This window comes from Sinocyclocheilus anshuiensis, unplaced genomic scaffold (assembly GCF_001515605.1).
Source record: "Sinocyclocheilus anshuiensis isolate Anshui unplaced genomic scaffold, SAMN03320099.WGS_v1.1 scaffold802, whole genome shotgun sequence".
Taxonomy (NCBI): Eukaryota; Metazoa; Chordata; class Actinopteri; order Cypriniformes; family Cyprinidae; genus Sinocyclocheilus; species Sinocyclocheilus anshuiensis.
In genome coordinates this window covers 539,732-554,405 of record NW_015547667.1, presented here as the reverse complement: position 1 = coordinate 554,405, position 14,674 = coordinate 539,732, and the positions used below count along the sequence as shown (strand labels likewise).

Genomic DNA, 14,674 nt, shown 5'->3' with positions numbered 1-14,674 from the left:
AAGGACCAGCATAAACCAGCAAAGGACCAGCTTAAACCAGCATCAAAACATACCTAACCAGCATATGCTGTTTTTTTCAACAGGGAGGGAACTTTTGATACAGTAGGCGAATCATCTATTCAAGTATTGTGTTCGTTTTGGAGTTATCAATATGTCACGACAGATAATATCAGTTCCATTTAGTCTTTTGTCATACGATTTCTTCATAAAGCATATTCTCAGATATCATGCGTTCCTGAATACAACATCTGCATAAATACTTCGGTTAATTTGAGTAGGTAGCAAAAAATGTCGGACTGAATAAACATCCACGATCAACTACCGTTACGTTTTCGATTCATATTTATGCAAAACAAACACGATATAGCGTCTGAGTGTAAAGTTTTTAGCCAATCAGAAGCTAGCTTAGATTGCGCCATTACAGCAACGGATGCTAGCATGGGAAAAAAATTCCACGAAAGGAATGCAAGCAGTATTTTCTAATCCAAACATTGAAAGTGATTCCCTTGTACATTAAAAAAACGGTAATACTGTACAAATGCGATTTTGATTGATGCAGGCCAGGCTAATTTGTGGTTGTAACCCTGCTTAGGGTGTTAGACAACTTGAACTAGTACAGTGGTTCTCAACTGGTTTTGCTTCAGGATACTGATTTTACATAGTTTTTATAAATTACGGTACTTAAACTTGAAATGTATTAATATTACAATGAACTTCTTAAGGCCACACTGCGGAAGTGATGGATATTTTTGTCTTGTTTTCCAGTAGATAGGTCTAAAAACATTATTAAATCAAGGTACATTAAATGACAAAATACGAAGTCTTGTTTTCTGAAAATTTTAGTTTTTACTTTAGACAAGATAAAATATCAGCCAATAAGGTCAGAAAAATAAACGTATTTCAAAGGGATACGTTTCAATTGGCTTTTTTTCCCTTCTTTTTTTAAGCATAAAGTCACTTCATTTTGATTACTTTTTAATATGCAGTATGCAGAATATCTAACATGACTTCTGCACAAACTGTTTATTCTTGTATTGCCTCTATTGTATTCTGAATGTTTGTTTTGTAGTTTTTACCATGCAACATTTTATTCATGGTTTTCAAGAGACTGGCATATGTCCTAATTGGCGAGTTACTAATAATATACATGAATTTCTGCCGAAATATCATTGGGTGTGATTTGATGCACAACCTGCCCTTTGATGCCAACAACAAAAGATATGGTAAGAATTTGTTTCATATACTGCCTTAACTGTGTGTTATTACATAGTTAATTGCATTTTATCATTTGCATTTAACATTATACACTTCTTCCGTTTCCATTTCCATTGCTTTTCAGATCAGACCTTCGACCCACTATTTGAGAACCACTCCACTAGTACTCACCTACCACAAGTTACGTATTAACCCTTTTTAATTCTTTCACTCATGGAATGAAAAATACATCAGAACAACAAAAAACAGTGGTCTAAATCTAAAACAAACTGGTCCCAGATGATGATCACAAAACCGGTTTATCATGGTTTCCGCCGTTCTCCAAAATGCATGGGTTTGTTTCTCACCGGCAGAGATATCAGTCACTCCCACCGTAAGTTCCTGATTAACAATTAATGAGAGGTCACTCATTTAACTTAAAAAAAAAAAAAAATTAAGCAATGCACAAGACAGATAACAAAAAACATTCACAGTGCTATGATTACAATTATAATATCAGTTACAATTATAATAATCAAGATAAAATGCAAATGATGGTCGATATTGTTTCTTCTTATGACTGTCCAAGCACCTTGCTGTTCTGAGGTTAGAATCAAACTAGTTCACATAAGTACCTTGCAGTCATCGTTAAGTGCCTGCAGGTGGCAGCACCTATACATTATAGATGTTTCTTCTTGGTGATCCCGTTCTGCACGTGTTTCCTAAGAGGAAGGAAGAAAGGTGAAAAGCACACTGTCAGGCTTTAAGGATGTGATCGCAGGATGCATGTGGCATGGTTGGATATCACTTCACTTCAAGGTCTGAGAGATAAGGACAGGACTAATGCCATGACGCTTGTCACATATACATGAGACGGCACTTTCATCCAATCTCCACGTCTCACAGATCAGGTCGAAACAGACCGTCACACTCCGTGATCTCCGATTGCGTAACCCTAAACCTACAGCTATTGCTGTCATAAGGTGTGTGGAACAAAGCGGTCTTAGTGGTTAGTATATCGAAAGCTATAATAAAACACTGCCCAACTGTGAAACTTTTAAAGGGGCCCAGATTAAGCACAAATCAAGCATCTAATATAGCCTTGTTTTATATACTCTTCTGGTCCTAGTTAGCGCTATATTTTAGTAAAGCAAAACTGCATTTTCAAAGAAATGGAACATTATGCTGCCTTCAGGTCATGTTGGAATGAGCACATTTATGGGTCAAGTGCACTTGTTGCCTACACCACCATAAAAATGATAAATACTAGTAGGAATAGGCAAAAACATTTTGGTTCAAAAGAAGTCAATCAAGGTAGTTGACTCTACGGGTCTCAGTTCTGCCTGAACTGCTAGTTGACCACACGACTTCCTCTTGGTTACATGCACATGCTGTAAACCTGCGCTAACCACCGACTGCTGCATTTCTTTGCTTACCCTTCAGTAGACATCTGATCATTAGTGTCTTTTTGCTCCTTTAGGTTCTCATCTTCGTACTCCCGGACGTCATTTACCTCCGTCATCTGGCCCGTCAGGGCCTTCACCACGAACAGCACAATGAACTGTTAAAAGAAAACATTTGACATTTACAGAGAATTTTCATAGCAATAACACATAAGAAATGTAACTTGAACAGGGTAAATGATGGTAGGTAATTGTTCTAAAAGTTCTAAACCAGTTATCCAAAGTTTGTAGGTTAAAATTCAAGTTACAGTTAAAGTCAGGGTAGCATGCACTGTTCATGTTGTAAGCGTACTGCAAGACACTTTGGATAAAGTATCTGCTAGATATCTAGCTAACACGATCTGACACTACTGATATCAGGTCAGTAAGATTTAATTTTAGAAGTAGTCATTTTAGTAGACATTTTTATGTTAAGCTACCTAAAGTACACTTATTCCTGGGACAATCCCTCTAGAGCAGGGGTGTCCATACTAGTGATGTTCGGTTCCTGAACGAATCGTTCTTTTGAGCCAGTTCTCAGGAAGTAACCGGTCGAGCCGGTTCACAAATCGAACTGAATCGAACTTTAGTTCAGGGTTGATGAGGACGCACAGCCGAAGTAGCACTAGCCTGAGGCGCGTACTGGAAATATGCTTATTATGACTGTTATTAATTTACATTTTATTAAAACCTGCAAAAACCTTTTTTGTCCAGTGATGTAAATAAATTTTACTATAGTTTATTGTGCATGCATATTATATTTAAAGTTGCTTAAGCGAAATCAAGGAGTTTATAAGACTGGCTTATTCTTTCTTTATACTTTAGACATGTAGAACATATCTGCGTTTGTAAAAAAAAAAAAATTTATAATAATTAAATTCTAATTTAATTAGAATTTTTGTGCATCAATGTCTGTAATGTGTGCTGTAGGTGCAAAACTTTTAGGAATCTTATTCGAGTTGTAGGCTAGTCAATATTGGTCAGTCAGTAGTATCTGACATAAAGGATCCACGAATGAAACTGTGACCACAAACACCATTAACTTAAGTGAATTATATGGCAATAATCAGCAAAATGCGTTCACACAAATTACTTAATTTTTTGAATGTTTCAATATGCGTTCACACAAATTACTTATTTGAATTTTTCATTGATACAACATGGCACTGAGTTAGAAAAGAAATGCATAGGGACGTACTGCTTAACGTCAGGAACCGATGAATCGGCTTTTTGAACCGATTCAATGAGCCGATCTGTCCGAAAAGAACCGGTTCGCAGAAATGAATCAGACATCACTAGTCCATACTTGGTCCTGGAGGGCCACTGTACTGCAGAGTTTAGCTCCAACTTGCATCAACACACCTGCCTAGAAGTTTCAAGTAGACCTAGAATAGCTGGTTCAGGTGTGTTTAATTGGGGTTGGAGCTAAATTCTGTAGGACAGTGGCCCAGCAGGAGCAGGACTGGACACACCTGCTCTACAGCAATTGTTCGAACACACCTGATTCAGGTCATCAGCTCATTAGGTTGTCTCCCTTATCTGACGCACTAATGAGCTGATTGGTCATATCAGGTGTGTTTAATAAGGGGACATCCAAAATGTGCACTGTTGGAAGTACTCCCGCATCAGGGTTGGGAAACACTGCACTAGAGTAAACTGGGGCCTATCTAATTGAACTGTTTGATGATATCTCTCAGTGGATTCATTGTAAGGCTCAAGCCAGCAACCTTCGGTTTACTAACCCTGAGCTACACTACACTGCTGTTGTGTTCTTAAACTACCCATTCTTACCAGGAACCAGTAGATATTCATGAGGAGCAGGGCAAACAGGAGTATGTTGAAGAAAAAGTAGAAAGGGATGTGGGGAACCGACTGGACGCTGGTGACACAGGAGGCCCACAGAACTTTGAGGGGGAACCAGTACAACCGGAACCAAAACCTGCACAAACAGCAAGAACAAACTAGCTCACATGTGAAGGTGACTGGATCTCTCAAGCATCCTCTGGACAGGCTAAAAGTCCATTACAAAAGGGCCAATAGGTAGTTGTTACTCATACAATGGATATGGCAGAGCAGAGGTGGGAAAACTCTGGCCTTTGAGGGCTAAGCAATCCTGAAGATTTTTTTCAAACTCTGCAGGAAAGTGGACCTGGACTGTTAGAGTGGCCCACCCCTGTTATAATTAAACCAAGAAGGGCATTTTGCTAGATGAACACCTATTGTTGTTGCATAGCATTCCTATCAACCTTTCCTAACCCTAATCCAAGGGTACCCAATCCTGCTTCTACAGATCTACCCTACTCCAGAGTTTAGGTCCAGAAATTACTGTAAGTTTTGTGAGATCAAAGTGGAGGATTGAGCAAACCAATCCCTGAAATGTTAGGGCAATGATCAGTTGATGGGAATGTTGTCCCGGGACCAAAGAAGGGTGTGTGCCTACTTATGCAAATCACTTTTAGGCTTGTATAAGGTTTCAATGCTGTGTCACTATATACACATCAATAAGAAAACTTCTGGTTTCTTGAATAACAGGCAAACCTCACCATGTGATGCTAAAACTAATGGCCCCCATGTTGGACAGGACATCATTGATGAGGTACTCTTTCCCTCCCCGGGTCTTGAAGTAAACATTGAGCTTGGTGAACTCCAACTGAATGTCATTGATGTCATGAAGAAAGAGGACAAGAATGCCAATGTTGTGGTATCTGAGGACGATACGAACAGTGATGAGTGGATAATGAACTGTGCTTTTAGTGGCATATAAATAGAGTTGATTATTTGTCAATTGTTGTAACTATGGAAACTAGAACTTCAAAACCCCATTTTGACAGGCTGTAGCATCACTGCTTTAACAAAGCCTGTGAATTTGCCTGACCTGAAGGCATAGGAGAATGTGATCAGGGCCAGAGTGATGAAGTGATGCACCACCATCACAAGGGAGTCCTTCCTCCAGGCATCCATGTAGATGGTGGCATATATGGAATGGCCGTAGAAGCTGCCCTGGATTAGGTAAGCTATTGTGATATCAGTGGGAACCGACATCCCACTCTTCCAGTCTAAGCCAAGAAAGAGAGAACAAACAAGTGACACCGAGTTCTCCAAGTGAACCCTGCAACCATAAAAAAAACAACTCTAGATTTTAATGACCTTGACTTTCAAACAGTGGAACACTGGCCTCATAAAACAGATGATTTATACTGATATAGTAGAGATTTAAGTTGTTTGTATGTTGCTGGCAAGGGGCATTCACACTATCCGTGATTTGCAACCACAAGATGCCATTCATTTTTAATGACAGGTGATGGATTCTGGCCTTTCTGGTCTTTGGCGATGTGACAAACTTTATGCAAATAAGCAATGACATGATACAGCAACAACCAATGGGAGCGTAACTAGTGATCAGTTGCCAGCGAGAATGGGCCTTCATTGTGTTGATAAGGAGTGTTAACAGATAATAGCAACTTGTGACTTTTAATATTTATTAATCAGATCTTTAGTCATTTAACATTTAACCTGTTCCTCAAGATGTCTAACATCCCCCCCCCAACCACACAAGTTTTGTTGGACGTTCAATGATTATTAAGTATATTTATACCACTTAAAAGTAGCATGCAATAAGTTTACTACACAACTCAAATGCTTGTAAGAAACTAAAGGTTGAGCTATTCAGGCCCGACAGGGTTTAATCAAATGATTACATACAAAAACAGGACATGTGTCAAGTATGAACCTTACCGTAAAACACAGATGGGGGGTTTTGAAAGAAGGAATAGCTAGTGAAAAACAAAAGGTAGGTGCTGTATGACCATGACATTGTGTAGAAGACCAGCTTCCACGCACTCTCCGGCATCTTTGAGACATCTTTTGGTTGGATACAACACCATTGTGCAAAAGGCTGTGAAAGACAAGAGGAAAGAATGAAATTAAAGTGCCTGCATTTGAATAGCAGGTGTTCATCCGTCAACAAAGACATCTAGGAACCAAATTACAGAGGATAAATGATGCTAAACCATGCTACCATGTAAAATTATCAACAAAGGTTAATTTACCATGCTGTCCTTAATACTTATTACATAGTAACTTTGACTCATTTATGCATTTAACTCTCTTGAAAGTGAATGTTAACTATGTATATCTCCCCAAGTGCCACAAAGTTGGTGTGATGTCATGCAACCACAACAGGGCTAAATCAATTTTCAAGACTTTCTAAGTTAAAAACAGCATAAATTATTTATATAAATTCACATTAAACAAAACAAGAAATAGTAAAGCATCTTTGTGACTTCCTAGAGTAGGATGAGTTATAAAAAAGGCCACTCTGATTAGCTCATGACATTGGATGACTCACATGATCCACTGATGGTAATAACCTCAAGCTAAAGTAGTACCTCATCTTTGCTAAACTTGGGTACTTTGTTTATGTGTGTACTGACATGCATTCACCTCGCCTCTCCTGTGACAGACTATCCTGCATGTGAAGCCGAATGACACCGTAACTGAAGATGCGATTAAAAGCTTTTCTTAATCATTTATCTATTCATGATCACCACCTTTACTTGCCGTTACCTGATGTGCACTCTCCCTTGTGCTCAGGACAATCAAAAAAAGTAGGCCTTCGAAACTAGGCATATACGTTGACATTATGTGGCCCCACAATTGTGGACGTAGGTCTCATGGTTGCCTCTGATTGGTCATAAGGCAATGTGGCTCGCACTGCAGGATTCTGCTCTCCGCCTCCACCCGCTGGGGTTATTTATAGAGGCCAGCTGTCACCAAAATGCCCCACCCCCATTTGTCTATCACTGCCTCTAGCTGAGGTTCAGGCTGTCTGCTGCTGATGCTGGTGGCTGCGGATGACTGCAGCTTTTGGATGACTGCGGATGACTGCAGCTTATGGTTGTGATAGACAGCACACATCCTTTCTCAGCTGAGCAGCCTGACATTGCTCTGTGGTCTAATCGCCACAAGTTAATCAAAGATTAGTTTAGGCCGGTCCCAAAAGACAACCACGAATGAGATCTCTTTAATATTCCAATTGCTTGCTCTAGAAGTTCAATGAAGACCTTCAATGCTTCTCAGACTGACTGTTTTCTTCTGGTAAATTGCCATATTAATAAAATTTACCATATCACAGTAGTCAATACACTAAGGAAAACAAATAAGTTTTTAGCAAGGACTTAAAAACAGACAAAGAAGGGGCCATTCTAATCTCTAAAGGTAGGGTATTCCAGAGTATTCCAGTGTAGAGATCTGAGAATTGGAGTGATGTGTTCATGTTTACGACACTTTAAAAGAAGTCTGGCCGCAGCATTTTGGACAAGCTGAAGACGCGCAATTTGAGATTTAGATATACCGCAATATAAAGAATTGCAGTAATCTAGACGAGACGTAACGAACACATGAACAGCCATTTCTAGAGTTTTAGGAGTGAGAAAGTTTTTAATTTTAGACAGTAAACGAAGCTGATAGAAACTGGACCCAATGACAGAAGAGATATGTTTATCAAATTTTAAATGCTGGTCGAGTAGAATACCTAGGTTCCGCACCCGCGAGGATCTAAAAACGGATAAACTTTCTAACTCAGGGCTTATACACTGAGAGTTATCATTTGGACCGAAAACAATTACCTCGGTCTTGTCTTCATTTAGGAAGAGGAAATTTTGGGCTAGCCATGATTTAACCTCCTCTAAACATTTCAGAAGAGAAGTAATCGCAGTGGAATTGTTTTTCTTGATTGGTAGATAGATTTGAGTGTCATCTGCATAGAAATTAAAAGACACACCATGTTTTCGTAGAATAGAGCCCAGAGGTAACATGTAAAGAGAGAATAGTATGACTCAAATAAGAATTTTCACCAGAAAATGTCATCTGAACAAGTAACATGTCTGCCACTTTTGTTCTGACCAACTGAGGGGAAAAAAAGCATTACAATACGTTGCACTAACAATGGTGATTAAATCTAATGATCGCTTAGCTCATATCACATCAAACCATGCAAATTATTATTATTGTTATACTTTGTTCTCAAAATGTTAATGTTGACATCAGCATTGCGTGACTACATCTATTTAGTGTGTATTAGCGTTACCTGTAGACTACTGGTGAATCTCCAGTTGACCTTTCTGGATTACAATCCACCATCAAAATGATAAATCAATTATTACAGATGCTGTGAGAAAAGGCTATAAATGATCCGCCACCTGCAGCATCCTCACATTAGATATAGCCTACTAGCCGGGACTCCTTCTTTATGTTTGCAGAGGTGACGCAATGACGCAAAGACGAACGGCAATATGCTTGTATTTCCAGCGTAAGCCTACCAGTACCACTCAAATTAGAAAACATTATTACAAGCTTACCGTTGTGGATCAGGCTAAAGTAAGGAGAAAGTTTTGAACACTGGCTGGTTATGTACTTGCCCAAAAATTGATTTTGGATCATTTTTTACCCAAAAAAGTTACGGACTGCAGCTTTAATGAAACGCAAATTAGTTCCCCAAAAAGTCTCCTGAGCTTTGGAAGACCACCCTCTGGGCAGTAGAAGTTTCCTCTGGGAATGCAGTCTTGTTATGGAAGACACATTACAAGCCATATTAGGCCGCCAACTACTTCTCCTCACTCTCCCAGCACATGAACGCCAAGCAGAAGCGAGGGCTGAACTGAACCCATTCTGGACCTGGTGACCAAATGCAACTGAAATACGTTTTGTTTTGGGGTCTTGTACAAGAGCTGACCTATCGGCTAAACATGCAGTTTCCATGGCAACTGTTTGAGGATAGCAGGTGGTTTTGTAGAATAAATAAAAGACAAATGACAACAAACACAATGAATAAGCCCATCTCTCACACATGTAAAAAGCTTTCCATCACACAATGTCATTTCCCTACTGGTTCGATGCTCTCTTTGGATTTCCACTGTACTACAAGAGCAACTTGAAGAATAAATAAAAGACAAATGACAACAAACAATGAAAAAGGACAAGCTCATCTCCCACGTATGTAAACAGTCATTTCCTTACATTTCCTTCAGCTTGGTGTTTTTTTTAGGATCTGCATTACATTAAAAGAGCAAGTTAAAAGGACAGTCAACCAAATATTCTGTCATTATTAACTCATACCTTTCTTAACCAATAGTTTCCCTTTAAAGTTTATTTGAATCTTCATGCAACTTCTCATATGGATCACTTTTGTCAAATATAGTCACTTGTATGGAAGTCAAGAATGAAGATTATTTTACTAACGTGTTCCATGCAGGTTAAAAATGACAACGGGTGAGTAAATCATGACAATTTGAATTTTTGGGTGGAAAGGGACACTCGCTTGTTATGAGGGTGCAAAAATATAAACGGATCAGATCATAAGGAGATATAAGAGTTTTATAAGAATAGAACCTTTTCCCCAATACTCTTGAGGGGACAAATGTCATAAAAGAGACAAAAGTATCTCCACAGGGCCAGATGGAGCCACATCTTACTCATTTTCCCCTCAAAAAACGTCCTGCTTCCTTCCTGTTGGGGCTGAGTTATGTTTCCTTAAGCTTTGATTGTTCTTGGAATTACTGGTTTATTTTCGGTCATCATTTCTGGTGAAAATGATGTATCAGATCAAGAGATCAGAGTAGACGTAACAGGGCGTCACAATGAGGAAGGAAGGATGCAGATGTTTTTAGATGCCTACTGATAATAACACGCAGTTTCCACTTCCAAACATTCATAGCATTCAGCTTCAATACAAGTATCTAGTACAGTGCAGCGTATCAGGTCTCTGAGCGGGCATAAATTAGTGAGTGCTTTAATTGTCTTTCAGGGTCAATATATGGGGCTGCACATTTTGAAGGGTTACGTTTAGAAGAATCTTCTATCAGCATTAGCTAATAACCATTTCTGCTTGGTCATATAAATGGAGCGTAGCGATAGATCTGGCAGGCCATTATGTCAGCTTGCATCAGCTGATCCACGTCTACCTATAGGATCACGACACCAATCATAATTCCCTTCATAAGGTCCCTTCAGTCATTATTCAGCAGCTATCGCTTCGCTCAGGAACTAATCACCCACCTCCATCCCCAGCTCCTCCTCTCGTCCAGTCAGGACTTGGCAGTGAATATATCATTGAGTCAGACCACTGAATCATGTTGTTAAAATAATCACGTAGAACATTAATGGTATCTGCTACATTTATCATTGATGTTGGTTCTGTTCTGTTACCCTAGGGGGCGGTATTCTGCTCTCTCTGCTCCTATCCATGCTAGGCTGCGTGGATGGGCAGGGAGTGTTTGCCCAGAACAGAACCATTCCCCCAACCTAAAATATATGCTAATCGTAAGTTATATTGACAATAGTGGTCCTGACAGAAGTACTATTTTGTGTCAATTTCAAAATCTAGAAATTACTCTGTCAGTATATGTATACATAATTGATTACTTAAAAATTGATTGACAGTCTTTTAATAGGTCAATGAAAGATCAGTGCACCTGCTGGTGTCGCAATTACGTTTGTTCAGCATGTGTTAAGAATGTAAATCATTCAAACACATCTGTAACTTTACTATCTGAAGAGCTGATGACCTCTGTCCGTATGAACTGCTGTTAAGACACAGAACTCAAAGGTTAGCTGGTGCCTGCAGAATCCACAGTGTGACATGATATTCCTTTGGCAGCTCTTCAGACAGCTGATGTTTGCCAGAACACGATATTGTCATGTATTTTGATTTAAGTGGAGTGATTACTGAAAATATCCTCTGGTCCAGTGAATAGTGATCATCACAGTCTCATCAAAGGTCAAAACAGCATGCCGTTGGCCACCCAGCATGCAGTCAACATCTTGTTTTTTTTCACACACACAGTTTACACTGTACTGGCCAGATGGCCTTGTGCTAGTCATCCATCGAGCCTGAAAACGTGAAAGTGCAAGGGAACTTAAAAAATGAATGGATCTCATTAGCACTAAGAGCTCATGCCATAAATTGTTTATTAGGCAACATGGAGATTCGTTTAAAAAGCAGGCAGAAAGATCATGTTACGTACCGCACGCATGTATTTGAGAGTGCAGGACATAGTCCACAAAACACTTTAAATCTGCAGACTATGTCAGAAATTATCTCCCAAGACATACAAGACAATCTTGTGGCCAAAGTACAGTATACTAAAACTGCAGTAGCGAGTTCAGACGGTTCAGACCAAAAAACGGTTCCAAAAGGGCTCCATGTGACTTGTGCACTATATTTTATGTATTCTGAAAGTCCTATGATAGCTTAGTGTGAAGAACAGACCCATATTTAAGTCATTAATCACTGAAAACCTTAACATCTTCCCCAGCAATCCTTGGCACATTTCATGAATCAGAATGATTTAATCTTTTGAATCAGATCTTTTCAACGAGTCAGTCCATCCAGTCCCTTTACAAAGTTATCCGGTTTTCAGGTTCTGCTCACTGACTCCAGGGGTTGACAGTTCACTGAAAGGGAAGATTATCAGTAAATAATTGGTTCCTCATTTAAACCTATCCTATACATTTGCGTTCTCATTGATTTGATAGATGATCAATGGTTTGATCATATGGCTACATGTTGACTTTAATACTGTGTTATGTAGAAGGGGACACCCTCTTTCACAGAGAGGGTATTATTAGCCAAGAAGCACAAGTTACACTGATAAGAGACTAACGGTCTACAAGTGGCAAATGCTTATCTTTTTATTTTCAAAGCCATGCCTGTTTTTAATCACAAACGACGGTGCTGCAACTCTTTGCCAAGACCTCGCTGTCTCTTACTCAAGGGTTACAAACCAGACAAGGTCCTGACACGTCACATATTTCCGTATAAACATCACGCCAGCTGCCCCACGCCATCCGTCAGGGTTTCTCAACGTGCTGAGAGAAAACAATTTACAGAAGGGGGAATAAACCGCGGCCCAGAGCAAACGTGAATGCAGGGGACCCAACCCATATTGATCCCGCTAATTGCAGCACATGTGCTGAACAAGGGAGAGTCATAAACGCACTTGAAAAGCATGTTTCCGCCCCACATGTTTCAGGACAGGAAGTGAAACCGACATTTGCATACGTCAGCTAAACTGAAAATAAGCTTCAAATGCAAAATGTGGGGATATCATAATCCCAGACGCGAGGCAATTTGGTAAAGTTCATGTCTAGGAAACTTGATAGTAATATGGCCTGTTTGCATAGCCATCTTTGTATGTAAAAGTATGTAAAAGGTAAAATGCAAAGTAAAAAAAACTATGTAAAATAGCTCTTGTGCACATTGTAACTTTGTACAGTGAGTTTAAAATGAATTCCAGCGAACAAAACCTCTGAGGACTTTCTAGTTCAACAGAAGATAAACTACACCACAAACACAACTTAACAATTTGCAGTCACAGTTGAAATAATGACTTGTGAACTTTCTGCATCAAGTGTCAAGGCTTCTGTTATACTGCTCTCCAGAAACAACAAGAGCTAAAAACTCGACTTTTGAGTGGTTTGCTTGAGCACAACTCAGTCAGATTACTAACACCAAGTATGGGTGGTAGTACTAGTAATACTTGACACCATTAAAAACCACAGAAGCACACTTTCCCACATGTAGATGCACAAATGACCTTTCATATACAAATGGTGATGCAACGTCCAATGTTTCAAAACAACTTCAAATATTCATTGAGGGTGCCAGTGATGCTTTCAGGACCTGGTGTTTAATACTCAAACAGTTACAGGATACGCTAATGAACTTTTACATTTTTCAATAGCCGATGCCAGAATTTGAATTGTTTAAATGTGTTTTTTTTACTTTAAACTGCATAAACACATTTCATTACACCAAATACACAAAATAATGTTCTTTTTAGCAGCATCATATGACCCCTTTAAAACCCACTGTACACAGTATAAATAACCGATACCAGTGTGTCACTTGTTGCATTTGCATTGATAGTGACTTCTTCAGTATAGTTACCTCAAAGATGTACACAGTCAGTCCCCTGCGCACCTTCGTCCACATGACCGCGCACAGGAGGAACATGAAGATCTCTGTCCAGGTTATGTATGCATGATCCAGCAAGGTTCTCCTGGACAGCTCCAGCCCACAGTCTTTACAGTCTCTAAAAGCACTGAACATGACTGAATATGCTCTAGTGATGAGCTCCGTATAGCCAGGCATGATCTCCATCTCCATGCCATCACTGGAGGAACCATCATCCATATGATTGGGGTCCATTATATTAGAAATACTATAGTAGCAAGCCACTTAGGGGCTGGAAAGCAATGCACAATGCAAAAGTGCCACCAACTATAGCTGCTGTAAACCTTAAGCTGATTATGGTCTCTGAAGTATCCTGTCTTTTCTTGTCTTCTAAATTAAGACTTGTAAACTACTAATGCTAATTAACAAATTATGCCAAACAAACATTAACCCCTAATGCCAAGAGAAAAGAGATTAGGCTATTTTATATCCTATATTGCATATATGCCAATGTCGGCCATTGGGGTGTTAATGGCTTTAGAGTGCCACCATCATCTGCTTCAATAGCCTATAACAAGAAACCTTCTCTGTATAAAATATTCACTACAACACTTCCCTTACCGTATGGTTACCAAATCCATTGCCCAATATAAGAATCAGCATGCCTGCATAACAGTTCCTATATTATAAATTTAAGTCGATGGCTTACAATTTAAGCATTCTGAGCAACCCTGAAATGAAAGGTTGATCAAAACCATAACCAGTGTCGATTCGCCTCTTTATATTCCGCGCATGTGCCAAAATAGCGCGTCCTCTTCTTTTCGTTATTCAGTATACATAACATCTCCTCTAGGGTTTCATCTCATGTCGAGAGGTTTAAAGCAGAAATTATCCCTCGGTATGTCCATATGTGGGTCGGATATAGAAAACAGGTAGAAATAAAAGTCGCCAAATTAATACGCTCAGCATGTGATACAGGCCTATTCACAAATGCACAACAAGAAAAAAAAACGCAAATGTCTATGAAAATGTGTCTAAAATCTACCTAAAGCATCCCGTGAGAAGCGACACGCGCCGCGCCGTG

The 14,674-nt window shown here is 39.4% G+C and overlaps 1 protein-coding gene across 2 annotated transcripts; it reads right to left on the bottom strand.

The window, feature by feature from the left end:
- Positions 1-931: 931 nt before the first annotated feature.
- LOC107702637 (ceramide synthase 1-like) lies at positions 932-14,668 on the bottom strand. Of its 2 annotated transcripts, XM_016505019.1 has the most exons (8): positions 13,585-14,668; positions 6,372-6,531; positions 5,512-5,692; positions 5,180-5,341; positions 4,428-4,575; positions 2,631-2,755; positions 1,830-1,916; positions 932-1,596 (listed from the first exon to the last, which is right to left on the bottom strand). In XM_016505019.1, the coding sequence occupies exons 1-7, from the start codon at positions 13,843-13,845 to the stop codon at positions 1,874-1,876; spliced, it is 1,080 nt and encodes a 359-aa protein (XP_016360505.1). In that variant the 5' UTR covers positions 13,846-14,668; the 3' UTR covers positions 932-1,596; positions 1,830-1,873. The 2 variants fall into 2 exon arrangements, with proteins under 2 accessions (XP_016360505.1, XP_016360504.1); XM_016505018.1 differs by having other exon boundaries at positions 932-1,916.
- Between the last annotated feature and the right edge of the window lie 6 nt (positions 14,669-14,674).

What these genes read in the sequence shown, in the direction of transcription:
- LOC107702637 (XM_016505018.1), bottom strand. Translation starts at nt 13,845, where the DNA reads ATGGACCCCAATCATATGGATGATGGTTCCTCCAGTGATGGCATGGAG. An exon ending in TGACTGTGTACATCTTTGAG is followed by an intron (nt 6,532 to 13,584) that starts GTAACTATACTG and finishes TGTCTTTCACAG; the next exon opens with CCTTTTGCACAATGGTGTTG. An exon ending in GATCAGATGTCTACTGAAGG is followed by an intron (nt 1,917 to 2,630) that starts GTAAGCAAAGAA and finishes CCTTCCTCTTAG; the next exon opens with GAAACACGTGCAGAACGGGA.